This window comes from Gorilla gorilla, chromosome 15 (genome assembly GCF_029281585.2).
Source record: "Gorilla gorilla gorilla isolate KB3781 chromosome 15, NHGRI_mGorGor1-v2.1_pri, whole genome shotgun sequence".
NCBI lineage: Eukaryota > Metazoa > Chordata > Mammalia > Primates > Hominidae > Gorilla > Gorilla gorilla.
The window spans coordinates 76407653-76428013 of record NC_073239.2 but is presented as its reverse complement, the minus strand read 5'-3'; the positions used below and the strand labels follow the sequence as shown (position 1 = coordinate 76428013).

General features: G+C 42.3%; 2 protein-coding genes across 3 annotated transcripts in view; both read left to right on the top strand.

The window, feature by feature from the left end:
- Positions 1-19337, top strand: part of L3HYPDH (trans-L-3-hydroxyproline dehydratase) — a 31705-nt gene extending 12368 nt beyond the window's left edge. Inside the window, exons 5-8 of one of the 2 annotated variants that reach the window (XR_010130760.1) lie at positions 10746-10845; positions 10938-11139; positions 13107-13253; positions 15904-19337. The gene's annotated coding sequence lies outside the window, so the exon portion shown is untranslated. The remainder of the gene's footprint in view (positions 1-10745; positions 10846-10937; positions 11140-13106; positions 13254-15903) is intronic. The other variant, XR_010130759.1, reaches the window with a different exon arrangement.
- GPR135 (G protein-coupled receptor 135) lies at positions 6848-9016 on the top strand. Its single transcript, XM_004055250.5, has one exon. It carries the CDS (start codon positions 6876-6878, stop codon positions 8343-8345), a length of 1470 nt encoding a protein of 489 aa, XP_004055298.3. The 5' UTR covers positions 6848-6875; the 3' UTR covers positions 8346-9016.
- Positions 19338-20361: the final 1024 nt, after the last annotated feature.

Genomic DNA, 20361 nt, shown 5'->3' with positions numbered 1-20361 from the left:
TATGATGCTCCCCAAGAATTCAGTAGAGTCTTTTGTGAGATAGGTAATAGTATTTTATTTTGGAGCATCCAGAAACTGAAGTAATTAATTCATTTAACAGGCCTTATCACCCAGAGAGTCTGTATAGGCCTTATTATTAGGTCTGTGATTTAATTACCTGAACAAAAGGAAAGCTATCATGTTAATGTTTATTTCTCTATTACACAAAACAGGATGTTTTTCACTCATTCTCCACAGAATTCTGTAGTAAATAAATCACTTACCTCAAAAAAATGACATCACTAACAATATGACCAAATAATTTTTGCAAATCAGATTTGCTATACTTTTTTAAAAAAATAAAAACGGAACCAGTATTTTCCCTCCAAATCTCACAAGTCACATGAATTTGAAGGAAAATTGTTTAAAAATTACATTTTGTAGCATTTTATAATCTATCAGGTACATACTGAAGTACATTCAGAAATGCATGATTCCATGGCCATCAAGGTAGGGGGTAGTTTTACTCACTGACCTCATTTAGAATTGTCAGCATTTGGTGATAATTTTTAAAAAGACTTTTAGTTGGTTTTATTATTGTTCTAAAATTCTCTAAAGACAGCACACCCCTTTATCAATTCCACCAGGGGAAACTGTTCCTGCCCTACCCGTGGTATGCCACTGTTTTTATCCCATTTATACATTTAAGGGAGATGCAAGTCGAACATGTTAAATAACTCTCCTAAGGTCATTTAGAGGCTGCAAATCTAGGAGTTCCGACTCCAAGTCTAGTATTTCCCTACAACACTTCCTCCAGTTCTAAGATAGGATGGCCATAACTTGGTCTAGGATATAGTACTTTAATAAGAATGTTATATTTCTTGAACATTAAATAGCTATTACCTAAGTCTTCCTAAATTTCAATCCAAACCAGAGCTGAACTCTTGAAATAGTGTTCATTCCTGCTGTACTTCACTCTGGTTCCCTTGAACTAAAAAACATTAGGGAAATCAACTCCTCCTTCTCTGACCTCCACATGTCTAGTCAGTCACAAAGCCCTGTTGATTCTGCCTTCTCAATACTGCTCACATCTATCCCTTCCCATCTCAGTGAGGGTCTTGCCTCATCAATTAACCTTTTTCAGGTGTCTCCAGTCTCCTGCCCTCCCCCCCCCCCCCGCCCCCAGCCACCCCCACACTGGTTCCTTCTAAGTATTTAAATGTGCTAATTGTAAACAAAATGAAACAAACATCCCTGTCCCTCCTTCCCTCTGTGGATGGCTGTCACTGCTAACTCCTTCCCTTGGTATTTAAGCTTCTAGATTCCTTACTGTCTCCTCATTGGGAACATTTTCTCACCTTCCATTTTGCTATTCAACTACTGCAATCTGGCTTCTACCTCATTACTCATTAGAAACTTTACCTAATTGCCAGGTCTTATGGTTTATGCAATCCATGGTGGCCCCCGTTGCTTGCTCCCTGCAGGTAGGTGTGGTCCATTTTAGAACAGGCAACTCTAGTCCCTCGGTGCTCAGCTCACCCGCAGAACCACTCAGTTAGGCTTACGAGGTTAGTACCCAGTCCCCATTAGTGCCCACCAAAGTGCTGCAATTGTATGGGCCCAGGCCCATCTCCTCTTCATCATGAACTCACAATGCGCTTTGCTCCAAGTCCTCCAGACTCAGTAAGAGTTAGGTCACCCTTCTCTTCAATCCTGAAAGCCACAGATTGCATACTACCCCTCTTTAGGACACTGTTCTTCATACTTCAATGTGCATGTGAATCACCTGGGAATCTTAGATTCTCATTCATGAGACATGGGGTGGGGCATTTCTAACAAGCTCTCAGGCGATGCTAATGTTGCTTGTTGGAGTACTGTGAGTAGCAAACTTTTGGATGAGCCTATTTTAATTACCTGTTTGGGTAATCCTGGCTGGCAACTTCTCCTCTAAGCTCTGAAACACATGAAAAGCCTGTTAGCTCTCCACCTGGAGGTAAAGGATAGCGCTCACAAGTACGTTCCTCAGAAAAGGCTGGGAAAATTGCCTTACCTTCTTTTCTGAAAACCAAAAACATAAAACAGCTGATTTCTCAATAGACCATTGTGCCTCATTAACTGTATCATTCACCTGCCTAGCTTTGCTTTCTTTATCTGCTTCTTAACTTTTAGTACTCCCTAGCATTCCTTCCATGGTCCTTTTCTTTCTTCCCTGACTACTCTGTCCTTAAATTGTCACATTCATTCCCATGGTTTTCCCTCTTGTAGAGAGACTAACCACATCCACATCCCTAATTTCTGAGGTCTAAGGCCATACTGTAGATGTAGTACTTAGAGGACAACCAAGATCATTTTCCCCCTAGACTGTGGCCCTCTTCCCATATTTCCTAACTTGATTAATGGCACCGCCATCCGCCAAGCTAGGGACTTGGGATTGACCCTTGGCTCCTATTCACAATCTTTGTCCTCTTTGTTGATGCTCCTGAGGTGGATAGCTGTGGATTTCTCCAGCCATCATGCCTTTCCCCTTCTTTTACCCCCCAACTTTTTTTTTTTTTTTTTTAATGAGATGGAGTCTCTGTCGCCAGGGGGAGAGTGCAGTGGCGTGATCTTGGCTCACTGCAACCTCTGCTTCCCGGGTTCAAGCGATTCTCCTGCCTCAGCCTCCTGAGTAGCTGGGATTACAGGTGCCTGCCACTACATTCAGCTAATTTTTTTGTATTTTTAGAGACGGGGTTTCACCATGTTGCCCAGGCTGGTCTTGAACTCCTGATCTCGTGATTCACCCACCTTGGCCTCCCAAAGTGCTGGGATTACAGGCATGAGCCACCGCGCCTGGCCTCCCCTTCTTTTATCAACAGCATTCTCCTTTTTCTTTGGGAAACTACCTGCATGTAGTCTTGCTAGGACTGCTGGGAAACTGGTACACCAGTCAAGACTTTCTCCCCCAGACCTGAGATCTTGAGAAATGACATAAGGTCTGAAAACTGAAGTTGATCTGTTCCAATGGTGGCCTAAAGAGATCACTCCCATCAGTTTCTGCTCTCCCTACCCACAGGACTGCTCTGACTTCTCTTCTTCTTGGAGCTGCTGTTAGACTGTCCTTTTGTAAATGGAACTTCCCCTGTCCTTCCAGTAAATTCCTATATTGCTTATGTGAACCAGTGTGTCCTCATGTGTTACTTACGCCCAGCGAATCCTAATCCATATACTACCTACCCTAATCTATACATGACCTCTCCTTCACTGCAAAGGTCCACTTCAGACTCTCATTTTTCAGCTGGACTATTAGAATGCCTCTCCTTAAGTGGTCTCTTAAATTCCAGATTCTCCTCTTACAGTTACTCAAAAAATATTTTTTTGTATGTTGGCATTTGTATAGCAGTTTGTTAGAGTGCTAAGTGCTGGGGATCTCATAAAATAAATAGGCAAGGTTTAGGTCCTCGTATAGTATACAGTGGGAGGCAGGTAATGCTTAGATAATCACGCAAAAAAATTATAGACCATGGTTATGTGCTACAATGGAAAATACAGAGTGCTGTGAAACTAACAGGGGAACATGGCCCAATACGTGGGGAGAGGACGGTATCAGTCAAGGGAGGCTTCCCCCATGGACTAACCTTAACGCGAACATGGGGATGCTAGGGAAGGCAGGAAGAAGATGGAGCTTTCCAGGCAGAGGGGATAGCAAGTGCAAACGCCCTAAGATGGGAGGTTTAAGGAAGTCATAAAAGCCAAGTGTGGCAGGAACACAGCAAAAAAGAAGGAAAGTGGTACCGAATGAGACTAGAGAGGAAGCAGGGTCAAATCATGCAGTGCCTTGTAGGAAATGTTAAGGATTGGGGTCCTTATTCTAAAATAAATGGGGAAAGCCAATAGGATTTTTTTTAAAGAGACATGGTCTCACTATGTTGCCCAGGCTGGCCTGTAACTACTGGGCTCATACGATCCTCCCTCCTCAGCTTCCTAAGTACCTGGGACTACAGGCACATGCCACTACACTGGCCTAATTAGAAGAGTTTAAATAAGTAATTGGCATGAAGAATTTTTTTAAGAGCATTATGCCTAGCTGCCTACAATGTAGGGACTGGATGTGGGAAGACTGGTTAGGACAGCAGTGACAACAGTAGTCCAAAGAGAGGATGAGAGCCGAGATTCAGGATGGAGGAGGTGAATGGATGCAAAGATAGTCCGCAACTAAAATCCATAGGTCTTGGTTGATGAATTGGATGTGGACTGGTGGTAAGGAGGAGGGATTTATCAAGGAAAACTCTTAAGTTTTTGGCTTAAAAGCTAGAAGGATGGTTCTACCATATTCTGAGATACAGAGTATTGAAGACCAAGTTTTTCAGGGGAAGTAGGAAGAGGATCATGCACCCATTTGATGTGCCACTGGCACATCAAGGAGAGAGATGCCAAGTAACAGGACATGTAGGTTGGGGCCACAGACATAATTTGAGTAATGAATATATAGATAATCTTTGAAGTCCTGGATGTGAGTGAGATGGGGCTGAGGGGGGAGTCCAGAGGAGCTGAGAACAGGGCTTTGATGAACTCCAGCATGTAAAGGCAGGTGGAAGAGGACGAACTGGCAGAGGAGAGGACACTGAGAAAGATGAGGAAGGAAGGAAGCAGAAGAGTGCAGTCCTTCTGGTCCTTCTGAACCATGCGCTTGCTCACAGCCCTCCCTTGTGCTATTAGCCCCTCCTCCCCTGATGAAGTTCAGTCTCCAGAGCATGGCCTACAAGGCCCATCATAAGGTGGCCCCAATAAACTTTGATCGTTTATTTTCTTCTTCACTCCCCATCTCCAATATCCTAGAATTCAGACACTGCTCACTTCAACACTAACCTCCAGACTTTGCACATGCATCAAATGTTCTTTCCCTTTCTTCTTTTTTTAAAAAGTCTAATGTCACCTCTTGTACAAAGTCTTTGTCAGGAAGAGTTAGTCACCTCCAAATAATTTCACTCACATATTTTTAAGACAATATTTAGCACACTGTAATATACTGTGTTGGCCGGTGGCTTAAGCTTATTTGGGCTGGGTTTCCTATCTTATATGTTGTTTCCTAAAACTAAGCACAATCTTAGAAGATTGTGTTTGCCAAATAAATTAATGTATGATAATTATATTTTTGCTTTGATTGACAAAATTAAGACAAAATCAGTCTACATTAAGCTGGCGTTGACTGCTCCCAAGAGGATATTTGGCAATATCTGAAGACAGTTTTAGTTGTCACAGCTGGGAGAGGTGCTACTGGCATCTCGTAGGTAGGGACTAGGGATGCTGCTGAACATCGTACAATGTATAGGTAGCCTCTGCAATAAAGAATTATCTGGCCCAAAAGTCCATGACGCTGAGGCTGAGAAACCCAGTTTTGCTTTGCCACCTTAAACGTTCTTCTATTTATACTGTAAATTTCCTGTAGGATATTTTTTCTGAATGAAATAAGCACTCCAAATACTAATACCATTGATTCTAAGATCTACAAATGTACTAGTCATTCTTTAGAGCGGTGTTTCTCAAATTTGTGCATCAGAATCACTGGGAGGGCTTGTTAAAACATAGGTGCCTGGGCCCCACCACAGGAGTTTCAGTAGATCAGGGGTATCCTATGCACTGTAGGCCTGATAATTTGTATTTCTCAAGGTTTCCAGGGGATGTTGATGCTGCTGGTCCAATGTCCATAATCTGTGAACCACTGCTTTAGCGAAGAGCCCAGAGTTAGTTAACCTGAGGGTTTATCACACTTTTCCCCATTAGAGGCCATGCCCAGAAACTTGAGATGCAACTTCCCTGGGTAGCCCTGCCTTTCTTTTTCCCGTATCTCCCAGCCAGGTACCTGGAGCTGCATCTGTGATGATTGCCAGGCTGGCAGCACCTTAGACTCAAAACATACCCCATTCCTGAGAACAGATGAAGGCTGCTAGCAGGGCAAGGCACCAATCCCTCTCCCCCCATTTATCAGCCAGTAGGGGCCTGAGGTCCAGGCCCTTGGAAATGAAGTAACATCTAAAGGAACTATCCTAGCTCCTCAGAGCACCTGTATCAGAATCACCTACAGGGTTTAGAGTCATGGGCCCATCCTTAGTAATTCTGTCAGCCTGAGAATCTGCATTTTATGAAACTCTTGACATCAGTGGTTCTCTAAGTGTGGTCCTGGGACCAGCATCATCATCACCACCCACGAACCCGTTAGAGATACAAATTCTTGGGTACTTCCCCAGACATATTCGAAACGCTGGGGTTCAGACCTCGTCACTTGTATTTTAACACGCCCTCTATCTGAATTCTGTTAGCTCAAGTTTGAGAATTACTGGTTTAAATTAGTCTGCTTCTCAAGTTTAAGATGTCTGGATGTAGACTTCTGGATTTTTCTTTCACTTCACTTTCTAGATTCCTTTCCTACCTGTATATACCAAAAGCACCCACAGGAAGCAAAGTGCCCCCCCACCACTCCCCAAAAGGCCTGCCTGTAGAACATTTGTACCCTACAAAAGAAAGCAAGAGTGAACTTTCGTTGAATCTGGTCATTTGTTTGCATGCCAGTCGGCACTTTATCTGGCCGGACAGTGGTCCCTCAGGAGGTCGACCTGGCACTCTCGGAAACCCGAAGACCTGGGCCGGTAACCTCCGGAGTACCGGTGTCGCGGGTCGGCTTTGCAGCGGGTACTGGGCTGCCGTCCCGCCCCGCGCTCCTGCGTAAACACGCGGTTCCCTCGGCAACGCTGGAACCCACGTCAAAGGCTCCGCCAGGTCCCCAGCGACCGCCACCCCTCCGGCCGAGCCCAGCTCCCCGCGGCGGCCGCTAGCCCCCGGCCCCGAGCCACCACTCCGACCTAGCGGCCGCCGCCCCCGGTGCGGGATGAGGAGATCCGCGGCCGCCACTGCGCCCCATGGAGGAGCCGCCGCCGCCCCGCCCACCAGGGAGCATGGCCTTACTGGGCAGCCAGCACTCCGGCGCCCCCTCCGCGGCCGGCCCACCTGGCGGGACTTCCTCCGCGGCCACGGCGGCCGTGCTCTCCTTCAGCACCGTGGCGACCGCGGCGGCCGCAGCGCTGGGGAACCTGAGCGACGCAAGCGGAGGCGGCGGCCTTGGCGGGTCCGGGGCAGCGCGGGAGGCGGGGGCGGAGGTGAGGCGGCCGCTAGGCCCGGAGGCGGCGCCGCTGCTGTCGCACGGAGCTGCAGTGGCGGCCCAGGCGCTCGTCCTCCTGCTCATCTTCCTGCTGTCTAGCCTTGGCAACTGCGCGGTGATGGGGGTGATTGTGAAGCACCGGCAGCTCCGCACCGTCACCAACGCCTTCATCCTGTCGCTGTCCCTATCGGATCTGCTCACGGCCCTGCTCTGCCTGCCCGCCGCCTTCCTGGACCTCTTCACGCCGCCCGGGGATTCGGCGCCTGCCGCCGCCGCGGGGCCCTGGCGCGGCTTCTGCGCCGCCAGCCGCTTCTTCAGCTCGTGCTTCGGCATCGTGTCTACGCTCAGCGTGGCGCTCATCTCGTTGGACCGCTACTGCGCCATCGTGCGGCCGCCGCGGGAGAAGATCGGCCGCCGCCGCGCGCTGCAGCTGCTGGCGGGCGCCTGGCTGACGGCCCTGGGCTTCTCCTTGCCCTGGGAGCTGCTCGGGGCGCCCCGGGAACTCGCGGCGGCGCAGAGCTTCCACGGCTGCCTCTACCGGACTTCCCCGGACCCCGCGCAGCTGGGCGCGGCCTTCAGCGTGGGGCTGGTGGTGGCCTGCTACCTGCTGCCCTTCCTGTTCATGTGCTTCTGCCACTACCACATCTGCAAGACGGTGCGCCTGTCGGACGTGCGCGTGCGGCCTGTGAACACCTACGCGCGCGTGCTGCGCTTCTTCAGCGAGGTGCGCACGGCCACCACCGTCCTCATCATGATCGTCTTCGTCATCTGCTGCTGGGGGCCCTACTGCTTCCTGGTGCTGCTGGCCGCCGCCCGGCAGGCCCAGACTGTGCAGGCCCCCTCGCTCCTCAACGTGGTGGCCGTCTGGCTGACCTGGGCCAATGGGGCCATCAACCCTGTCATCTACGCCATCCGCAATCCCAACATTTCGATGCTCCTAGGGCGCAACCGCGAGGAGGGCTACCGGACTAGGAATGTGGACGCTTTCCTGCCCAGCCAGGGCCCGGGTCTGCAAGCCAGAAGCCGCAGTCGCCTTCGAAACCGCTATGCCAACCGGCTGGGGGCTTGCAGCAGGATGCCCTCTTCCAACCCGGCCAGCGGAGTGGCAGGGGACGTGGCCATGTGGGCCCGCAAAAATCCAGTTGTACTTTTCTGCCGAGAGGGGCCACCAGAGCCGGTGACGGCAGCGACCAAACAGCCTAAATCCGAAGCTGGGGATACCAGCCTCTAAGACGGTTGGAATGGCCAGCTTATGAAGGCAAATTTCCACTCGCATTATTTAATGATGGAAGATTCTGGGGGAGAGTTGTGGATTTCATAAAGCCAAACATTTAAAGCTCGAGACGGGGGAGGCTTACCACTTTCCCCAAACAACATAAAAGACAATGTCCCTTCTTCAAAAGTGCCAAAAGGAATGTAAAATGCAAAAATTAAAACAATCTTAAACCACATAACCAAGCATTGTGAACTGTAAGTGCCAAAAATGACAAAAATAACATTCACTATAACTGAAAAGCTCATATTATAGGACCACACTGTGAAACAAACAAAACATTGAATGCAACTAGTATTGTTCAACTACACAGAATTTCAGGAATGAATGGAGACCTTCAGAGCTGCTTGAAAGCCCCTCTAAATCGCTACCATCCAACAAAACTTTAGCTTCTAGAGCTTGCACCTCTGACGTGCTTTGGGTGCTTAGATTGCAAGTGGAAAAGTCTTATCCTTACACACATTGGTGCACCTCCTCACCCCACCCCCTAATAACCTTTGTGGAAAATTTTTAATTCATAACCCATTTAAAATCATTTTAGGATTTTGAAAAGGTAGTTATTATTAGATAAAATTCAACCATCTGAAGGACAAATAGAAGTATGAACATAAAGAAATGTGTCTTTTAAATGTTTTCCGAGATTATATGTAAAAATTAACATTCCTTCCACCTGCGTCATACCTCCAAAATGATCTTCCTTGGAAAACTTTGAAGTTTTATCCTTACTCTAACCTGTTACTTTTATTTCTGATAAATTTTGGAATGCTGCTCTCAGAATGCTTTCACATTTAAAAAAATATTTTCATTGTAGAAAATTTTTGTCTTTTGAGGTAAATTTGATTTTTGGATATAGCCAAAAATGTAATTTGAAGTCAGGTTGATTGAATAAGGTGAGTGATGCCACTTTATTTAAATTTTTATTATTTTTTAAAATGAGACCTCTATAAAACAACAAGGTTGGGTTTCCTATGTGGCTTTTAGCTAACTGAAAACGATTCCAAAGAGAAATTCTAAAACTATTTTGAGAAGCAGCCTCTTGGAATTAGCGTAGACTTTTCCAAGTAGATCATACTCTCCTACATTTAGAAATTCGGTATATTTTGTGTTTTTTAAAATAGCTGATGGTTGCTTTATAGCTATGACTTGTCGAAGATAATGTATTTATTAAAGGGAGAATAGGTGTGGGACTATATGTAATGGTATTAAAACACAGGCATAAAGTTGGAGAAGAACTTCAAGCAAACTGAAAATGTCTTTAGAAATATGCAAATCAAAGATGCTTTTTAAATTTCTATCTTAGCAGAAAAGATGGTTTTACAATAATTCAAAAGCGTGATTCAGGATTTGTGTATGTGAACTTTCTAATGTTAAATACGACTATACACAGAATCATTTACTCAGAATTTTTTAAAATGTTATTTTTCCCTCTTTCTTTTCCTCCATCCTGCCCCTCTTTTCTTCAGCATTTCATAGCCTTAATTGAACAAGTTATTTACAGTAGATATGAAAAGACATTAGCTGTCGTATGAAGATTTCAATGTGAAACAGCCAGCATTTTCTTCCTGTAAAGTATTTAAATATGTTTTTAAGTATTTCTTTGTTTGACAGGTGCGTACATGTCATTATTTTGTAATCAAAGGTGGAAATATATGATTCATGTCAGAGCTAAAGATGTTTTAATTTTTTCTGCTTCTCAGGGTATCATCACAAATCAGAATTTTGTAAATTGTATATATTTTGCTACACTCAATGTAGTACGAAGTAGATGAGATAATCTCTCCCCTCTAGCCCTTATTTTATAAAGCATATACAGACTTCATGCAGCTGGACTAACAAAAACAGGTGTCTGCGGTATTTGCCTGTTAAAGGCAAAAAATTGTGTATTTTTTGGCACCGAGTCACTTTTGGGATTTAGAGAGAAATGATAAAGTCTTCAATTATAAAAGACATCATTTTAGAATAGGAAGTACAGTTGTGAATAAAAGGCAGAGGGTTAGAGATCTTAGAGTAAGGAGGTGAGCGTGTTGCAAAATAGTGTGTTGCCTGAGAAGAAGAATTGAAGGAAGGCATTGAAAAATAAATGTGATATAGAATAAACCTACCTGGTGAGTGAAGGGAAAATCTGAGAGATTGGAAGTGACAAGGTGATGGCATGAAGGACTTTAAGGAAGAAAAGGAATTCCAGCCCTACCTTTTCGGTGGCAGGAAGTTTTAGGAAAGGCATGGCTTGTGAAAGAGGCCATTCCGTTAGTGGCTCCGAGAGTCATGGTAGGCAAGAATTGGAGGGGAAAAAGAGAAAATTGTTCATAAATTACTGAACAATTTACAATGCTCTAAATTGTTTGTTTTTAATCCAAGGCTATCCAACTATTTAGTGGTAGAACTAGGATTTGAACTGCAGTCTGTTTGGCCTCAGAACTCCATGTTTGTTTCTCTCTATCCCCACGGAAGTCTACAGGTAAGGAAATCAACCATGATCAATTATGGTACTGTCATCATTATCATTATCGTGATCATCATCTACCATTTTTGTTTCCTACTTTATATAAGGGCAACTTCCTGGGAGCTAAGGCTACTAAAAGGTAGAAGCCACAGTACTCATCTGCAGAGGGCTTACAGCCTCAGCAAGGACCTTGTGGCTTTGTAACAACAATCAGCCATACCAAGTTTACTTGTGGAGAAGAAAATGTGTAGCACTTTCAGAAGAGGCTATCAAAGAAAAGAGATGAACTTGGAAGCAAGAGATACGCAGGTATAAGTCAGCCACCCATTTGACCCAGTGTAAATACTTAGACAATCAATACCTCAAAAGGTGAAGAAAGAATGATTCTCAAAATAACCTAAGACTTCGACCTTTCGTTGTGCTTACTATGAGTATGCAATTATAGTGACTTCATGGGAAAACGAGAAAGAAAAGCTATGAAATATTGGAATGGATTAAATATTGAGTACTATGTAAAGGCCAGAATGTAATCCTTCATGTTTTATTCTGCTCCCAGTTTGGGTATTTCATTTGGGTGGAAATAATAACAGCAACAAGTAATACTCTGTATAGTAGGTGCATTAGCTCATTTAATCCTCAGAGCAATCTTATTAAGGCATACTGTATTATCACTATCCCCATTTTACAGATGAGAAAACCAAGGCACAGAGGTGTTATGTGATCACACAGCTAGTAAGTGCTAAACATGAGATTTGCACCTGGCAGATTGGTGCCAGAAGTCGTCTCTTAACTGCTATTCTGTACTGCCTCTGTCTTTTGAAAAAGACAATGAGAACCCTGGAAAAGTGCCAAGGAAGATAAAGACAACTATCAAAGGAATGGGAAAACAGCATAACATTTAAAAGAAAAGATTTTTGTTTCTAATTTGGAAAACAACTATATATGTGTGTTTTTAAAAAGCATATAAGAGTTTCTGAGCAGTTATTTTCTGGAATAATTCCACTCAAGATGACCCCAGTCATCCATCTTCCCCATTCCTGCTCCAGCGCATCTGAACAGCATTGGAGAAAAATTACAGAATCAGATTAGTACCCACTGCACTTAGACTCCATAGCCTTGCCTGGCCCTTCCACCCTGCTGGCAATCTGAGCATTTTCACTTGTCAACTCACTCCTTCTGCCCCTTTTGTGACCCTTCAAACTTTATCCATGCAAACATTTAACCAACCCTAACCTCTTGGAATATGACTTTTGGTGCTGCTTCTCCAAGAAAATAGAAGCCATCAGATACACATTTCTTCATATTTTAGCCACCAAACCTAACTAAACTAGATTTGTACTAGTTCTCAGCTATGTTTTCCAATTATTATGAAGCTGGTCCCTTCTCCAGCCTTGGGAATCTCATGCTATCTATTACTTCTGTTCCCTGGTATCCTTAGCCTTCCCACTGAACCATATGCCTGCCATGAGCACTTAAGCGTGCCCTAATCTCTCACTTGAGAGGAAAAATGCCCATTCTTCCCTCCTTTTCTCTCCCTCAGTTCCTTTCCTTCAGCTAAGTCATCAAAAGAATTGCCTGTACTTTTACAATTGATCTAAATTCTAGTCTACACTTTTAGTGGTGTAAGAAAGAAAGTAATTATTTTTCTGCAACTCAACATCTTACTCTGCCAGATGGTGAAACTTAAGATGACAGCATCTAGGTTCTAGGGGCTTACTAGTGCCAGTGCATTGGTGAACATAAGTCCTCAGTTGTCATCCATTCACCCTGGCATCTGCCAAGGCATCCATCAGTCTGTCTCTGGCCTTATATCCATGGCTTGCTGAGTAATTATCTCCCACTTCAGTCCAAGACGACCCAGCTCAAATGACCACTTTAGAGCCCCTCTCTAAACACAAAAAAATTATTACTCCACCTCAGAACCATAGAGGGCTGTGACCACACCTATTAGGAGGTCACAGGCTGCTTTTTAAGAATTTTTTCCAATATTTTTGGTTTTTGATATGTTTTGATATTGTTGGGTCAATAAATCAAAATTATACATAAAACATACTTTGGAAGTTCCACTTCTGGAATGGCAGTGAGGAGCTCTGTGGATCCCAATTAAACAAGTTTAACCGGTGAACATTATTTTCAAGACGACCATTTTAACTCTTTTTAAATTGTCCTAATGGCATATAGAAAATGCAGAAACATTAATTAAGAAAATCTAAAACTCAGTAAGAATAGTAAGTCTGTAGCATTTGATTTATAACCCACTCTCTCCCTATTCCCAGCTCAGCATGACAGAGACTCCATTCCAGGTGGAAAAAGCCATGGCTCTTTCTTCTCTGAGATCCCAGGACTATCTTATTTTCCTCAGAGGGGCAGGTTACAAGAACTTCACATCTCTCAGACTACATGTTGCAGAGGTTAAATTCCAGGTGAGTGCGGCCAAGAAGCTGGGGGTTGTCTTCTTCTACCTACCTCCCACTCATAGAGCAAATGCTTTACTAGGGTGTGGCATGCTGGGAATACTGGGGCCATGATTATTCTCAAACAAGCTCATTTGTAGGACTGAGATTTCATGCTTGAACGGGCAAGCTGAGAAGACCAGATGTTATGAACCCCCCCACCCAATGCCCTACTTTTGGAGCAACCATTCCAAAAGAAGCAGGCCACCATCCCTGCCCCCACAATTCAGAGCCATGACTCAGAGAGTTCGCATAGGAGTAGAGACAGGCCTTTAAACAGACAGCCCTGAAGCTCTCTCCAAAGGAACTAATTTTATTTGAAACAAAGTGTGGAGAAGTTCAAGTCTAAGGCATTCTCAAAAACAATGGAGTATTGGTGGTAAACAATTAAGAGGAGGCTAAAAACTTCATGAGGGATAGAAGCTAAACCACAGGGCAGCTAGTTTACCAGAGAGAACCCAGAAGAGACAGCTAAAAAGAGCTCTCCTGAGGTCTAAACTAACCTCAAAAACTGCCCCTGCAGTTGGATCAGACTGTGGAGCAATTTATGCCCAAGAGCATTGTCAAAAACAATAGGGCAATTAGCAAATAATTAGTGACACCTAACATCTAAAAGTGATCAGGAAAAGAGGCAGTCAAACAGAGCCCTACTAAAGCTACTGTTCTCCAAGGGTGACTGTAGGCATACCCAAGGCTGTGTCCTCTGAGGAACACCAGAAGCTTCACACCTCAGAGCAAAAAGACTACCCCAAAATAGTCCAGTAACTAAACAAATAAACAAACAAACAATAGTAATAAGCCTCACAGAAGGAGTAGTAGAAACGTGTATCTGGAGCTGCTACAGAGTTGTTCCATGAGGGTTTTTCTTAGCTGTCTTTTTCCCTGGTTCTCTCTATTGAAAGCATCCAGTTTACAACAACAGGAGCAATAAATATATGAGACATGCACAGAAATAGGAAAATATGAACCGTACCCAGGAAAAAAAAGCAGGCAACAGAAGAAACTGTCCATGAGAGGGATCAGATGGCAAATTTAACAAACTCTTTAAAGTAGACATTATGAATATGTTCAAATAATTTTTTAACTATGCTTAAAGAAGTAAAAGAAGGCATGTAGAAAATGTCTCATCAATAGAGATTAATAAAGAGATAGAATTTATAAAAAAAGAAACATGGAAATCCTTGCGTTGAAAATTACAATTACTAAAATTAAAACTTAACTACAGGGGCTCAACGGTAAATTTGAACTGGCAGAAGAAAGAATTAGCAAACTTGAATATAGTTCAATAGAGATTATGTAAGCTGAACAACAGGGAAAAATAATGCAGAAAAAATGAATACAGCCTCAAAGACCTGTGGGAGACCATTAAGTGCATTAATATGTGTAATGTGACTACCAAAAAAAGAAGAGAAAAAAGAGCAGAAAAAGTATTTGAAGAAATAATGGTTGAAAACTTCCCAAATTTGAGTCTTAAAAAAATTAATCTACACACATCCAAGAAACTGAAGAAACTCCTAAGTAAGACAAACACAAAGAGACACACACAGATAGTAAATAGTAAAATAGTAAAAATGCTGAGAGACAAAGACAAAGGAAAATCCTTGAAAGCAGCAAGAGAAAAACAACCTGTCACACACAAGGGAATCCCAGTAAGATTAACAACTGACTTATCAGAAACAATGGAGGCCAGAAGGTAGAGGGATAACATATTCAAAGTGCTAAAAGAAAAAACTGTCAACCAAGAATCCTATATTTAGCCAAACTATCTTTCAACAAATACACATTAAAAGTCTCTTGTCTACATCTGCCCTATTCACCTTGTCCTCACCTTTCTCAGGCAACCACTGTTTATTAATTTTTTGTTTCTTTATGTAAAAGTAAGGAAAGGCATATTTTCTTAATTTTCTCCCTTTTGTACAGAAAAGTTAGCATACTATATACACATTGATTTTTTTCATTTAACAATATATCCTGGAAATTGTTCCCTATGATATATTCAAAGTTATTCTTTTTCTAAATAGCTTCATGGTATTCCACTGTATGGATATATCAAAATATCAAAATATTTGATAATATCAAAATGTAGCCACCTTCTTTTGATTGACAGGTTATCTCTAATTTTATACTATTGGAAAATAAAGCTGCAATGAAGCAACTTACACATAAAACATTTTGTATGTGTGCAGGTATTTCTATATGGTAGAATATTATAGGTAGGAGTGATGGTTCAAAGGCTAAGTACATTTATAATTTAATACAAATTGCCACATTACCTTCTCTATAGGTTGTACGATTTTTCATTTCCACCATCAAGTTATGAGTGTGATTGTTTCCCTGCAGTTTTGCCAATAGAGTGATTTTAGATTATTTACATCGTGGGTTACAACCAATGGTAAGTCATGAATTTAGCGTAATGGGTTATAACCAACATTTAAAACAAACTGAAGTGGTGTAGGACAGAATAAAACATATCAGATTTCACCACACATAGTTTGATAGTTGTAAAATTCTTTGATACTTCTCTCTTCAAATGATATAAACTAATTTTCTTTCCCCTTAAGTGTGAGCTGTACTTAGTGACTCATTACTTTTGTTTGTTGTTTTTTTTTTAACTCATTAGGGGTTATTTGTCTCAACAAGTCAAGGAAAGAGCAGCCCAAGAATACCATCAGAGATGCAGCTTTCCAGGCCTCCATCCTGGACTTGCAGGTTTCATATTGACATACGTTTGCAAGATGACTTGCACTTCCAGGTCTCCACTCTCCATTCCAAGAAAGAGAAAAGGGAGAATGAGGGCTTTTTCCAAAAAGTTTTGTCTTTCTAATCAGGAAGACATGACCTTCCCAGAGATGTCTGATTACATCTTATTGCCAGAACTATATCACATGGCTATCCTCAAGTGTTAGGGAGATTGAAAAATTGAAAGTTTTTAGCAGAGTGCATTTTCCTCCCCCTAAATAGTGTTATGATGATCACTTTTGGTGAACAGAATGTGGCAGAAGTGAAGATGTCTTAAATATTAGCACAAAAAAAGGTATTGACTGTGGCTTTCTCACTGCTCTTTCTCAAGTCAGTTATTCTGGGGAACCCAACTGCCATGTTGTGAGGACACTCAAGCAGCCCTATGGAGGAGCCCACATGGTGAGGTACTGAGGCCTCTTGCCAACACCCATATGAGTGAGCCATCTTGGAAGCAGCTCCAGCTGACATCTTAATTACAACCCCCTAAGAGACCTGTATCAGAACTACCCAGCTAATCTGCTCCAAGTTTCTGACTCACAGAAGCTTTGAGAGGATAATTGTTTTAAGCTGCTAAATTTGGAGCTAGCTTGTTACACAACAATAATAACTAATACACTTAGTAGAAATAAGAATGGGTTCACGAAACATTTCAGTTATATATGAGTGTGTGCTAGGTCTCAGTGTAAAATGAACCCCTTCTTACAGGTTGCAGTAAAAAACAAAATGGAAAATTGTGCACAAAACAAACCAAGCAACAGTTTTCTACTCTGAGGTCTTGCTGCTGCCTTCCTGAGGTCTACATGGGAATCAAGACGCAGGTCCTCTTTGCTTTCAGGTGCCCCAAACTTATTAGTGGCTCATGCAGCCTTTATTGCCCCATCATTCTATAGCTAGGCCAGTCACCAAGGGTGGGCAGGGATACACAGGGTACAAGGACACTTCTCAGAGCTTTATTTACATCTAAATTCTCCTTGATTTTTTTTTTTTTTTTTTTTGAGATGGAGTCTTGCTCTGTCACCAGGCCGGAGTGCAGTGGTGCGATCTTGGCTCACCGCAATCTCCGCCTACAGGGTTCAAGTGATTCCCCTGCCTCAGCCTCCCATTAGCTGGGACTACAGGCATGCACCACCAGGCCCAGCTAATTTTTTGTATTTTAGTAGAGATGGGGTTTCACCATGTTGGCCAGGATGGTGTCAATCTCCTGACCACGTGATCTGCCTGCCTTGGCCTCCCTAAGTGCTGGGATTACAGGTGTGAGCCACCGCACCCGGCCTCTCCTTGATTTTCTAAGCTCCTCTCATCCAACCTGAAAACATCTTTATCTAGTCTTTAGGATAGTCATCCTGGCTTTTACAGCTTTGTGTGTTCTCTTGGACTTATTATCTTGATTTAAAACCTTCCTATTTAAAGCAGGGCCAAAATTTTAACAAACCAAAGACCTCTCTGTTTTTGGCACAACCTCCTTTAGTTCAGAAAATCCTAAAGGTAAAGGAAGTCCTGTGCGTACAAGGAAATACAGTGGAAAAAGCCCTCAAATAATATTTGAAAATGTTATTCACATATTGTCTTTATTTCAACTCAGATTCCTTTCTCATTCCATTTTTATCTGGCTCCTACACTCATTGCTTCACAGAATTAGTCACAGAATAGGTCACAAATGACCTAAATCCAGTGAATACTTCTCAGCCATCTTACTTGACCTTGCCAAACATAAACCACGTGTATTAGTCAGGGTTCCCACAATAGGCTGTCTGCAGGCTGAGGAGCAAGGAGAGCCAGTCCAAGTTCCAAAATTGAAGAACTTGGACTCCAGTGTTCAAGGGCAGGAAGCATCCAGCACAGGAGAAAGATGTAGGCTGGCAGGCTAAGCCAGTCTCTGTTTTCACATGTTTCTGCCTGCTTAGATTCTAGCAGTGCTGGCAGCTGATTCGATTGTGCCCACCCAGATTAGGGGTGTGTCTGCCTTTCCCAGCCCACTGACTCAAATGTTAATCTCCTGTGGCAACACCCTCACAGACACACCCAAGATCAATACTTTGCATCCTTCAATCCAATCAAGTTGACACTCAATATTAACTATCACATCATAGTTGGCCCCACTTCCCTTTTGGAAATGTTCTTGTCCTGGTGTTCATGTTTTTACTCTTTCTTGGTTTTCCGCTAACCACTCTGATCGTTCATTCCTTCCTAACCTCTTTGACTACTTTCTCTGCTTCCCCATCTTACATTTTAAAAATTACTTTAAAAATAGGTAATATGTGCACGATATGAATTTGAAAAGGTACAAAAGGGTACAGAGTGAAAAATAAATGTTTCCCTTTTCCTTCCTGCCCTTGACAACTAAAACCTGCCAATCATCAAGTCCCTTTTCCCCAATCTGTTGCTCTTCAACCCCAAAGTCATTATCTAGGCCAGCCTCTTATCACTAATTTCAATGGACTTGATGATGTAGTTCTGGGTTCTCCATGAGAAACCCACTTTAACATCCATCACAAAATATTTTGGAGTTCCCAGTTGGTCTTCCACATGTACTCAAGAAAATGTCTATTCCTATGGTCTCTGTGTTACTCTGCCAGGCACCATTGTTAATCCAAGTAGCTCTGCCAAGAACAGTAGCTATAAGCAAGAAGAGATTGTGCTTAGTGGACAGCATTCTTCAAACATGGCATCTTTTCAACTTTTTTTGGTAGGCTTTATTTTTCAGAGCATCTTTAGGTTCACAGCAAAATTGAGTGAAAATACAGAGATTTCCCATTTATTCTCTGCCCCAACACATGCAAAACCTCACCTGTTACCAATATCCCCCACCAGAGAGGTACATTTGTTATAATCAATAAACCTACAATGACACATTGCTATCACCCAAAGTCCATAGTTTACATTAGGGTTCATTCACTCTTCGTGTTGTACATTCTATGGGTTTTGACAAATGTCATAACATGTATTTATAATTATAGAAATATGTAGAAGAGTTTTATTGCTCTAAAATTCCTCTGTGCTCCATCCATTCATCCCTTTCTTCTCCCAGTCTCTTGAAACCACTGCTACTGTTACGGTCTCCATGGTTTTGCCTTTTCCAGAATGTCATATAGTTGGAATCATACCGTAGGAAGCCTTTTCAGATTGGCTTTTTTCGCTTAGTAATATGCGCTTTAGGTTTCTCCATAGCTTTTCATGGCTAAATAGCTCATTTCCTTTTAGTGCTAATATTCCATTGTCTGGATGTACCATAGCTTATTTATCTGCTTATTTACTGATGGCATCTTGGTTGCTTCCAATATTTTGCAGTTATTAATAAAGCTGCTATAAACATCTGTGTGCACATTTATGTGAACAAGTTTTCAACTCATTTGGGTAAATATCAAGGAACATGATTCTTGAATTGTACATTAAAAATATGTTTAGGTTTGTAAGAAACTGCCAAATGATCTTCCAACATGGAGGTACCATGTTGCATTCCCACCAGCAATGAATGAGAGTTTCTGTTGCTCCGTATCTTTGCCAGCATTTGGTGTTATTAGTGTTTTAGATTTTGGCCGTTCTAACAGGTGTGCAGTTATATCTCAATGTTGTTTTAATTTGAAATTTCCTAATGACATGTAATGTTGAGCATCTTTTCATATGCTTATTTTCTATTTTTCTTTGATGAGGTGTCTATTCAGATCGTTTGTCCATTTTAAAATCAGGTTGTTCATTTTCTTGTTGGATTTTCAGTTATTTTGTATTTTAGATAACAGTTCTTTATCAGATATGTCTTTTGCAAATTTTTTTTTCCCAGTCTGTGGCTGGTTTTCTCATCTCTTTTCAACATTTTCAAAAAGAAAATACATAAATATGACAGTTGGTAAGACTGTGATGAGAAGGCATAGAGTAGCTCTTATCAGTAGGAATATTACTCCTCCCTAAAGAGCATTTCAGAAATTTGGGGAAGGATTTTTTGTCTCACAATATCACTAGCATTTAGCAAATGGTGTCCAAAAATTCTGGATGTCCTATAAAGCATGAGAGAATACTGACCAATGCAGATTGTCTCACATCCCATACAGCTTTCAAATGTCCCACCAGACACTGAAATAGCTGACAAATTTATGAATCATTATGTACTTCCATAACTTTAGTTCATTCTGCATAGAAAAATGTGTTTTAAACATGGTTTTAATATACACAGAAAGTTTCTAGAAATGCAACTCTATAAATTGAAATTTTTATTACATCTATTTTGTTTAGATTTTTATTAAACAATATTCACCCATTTGGAAAGCACTATTATAATTTACTACACCTCTTGAGCTAATGGACTGTGAAAAAACACTTTTGTATCAGTCTACATTTGTAG

What these genes read in the sequence shown, in the direction of transcription:
- GPR135 (XM_004055250.5), top strand. Translation starts at nt 6,876, where the DNA reads ATGGAGGAGCCGCCGCCGCCCCGCCCACCAGGGAGCATGGCCTTACTG.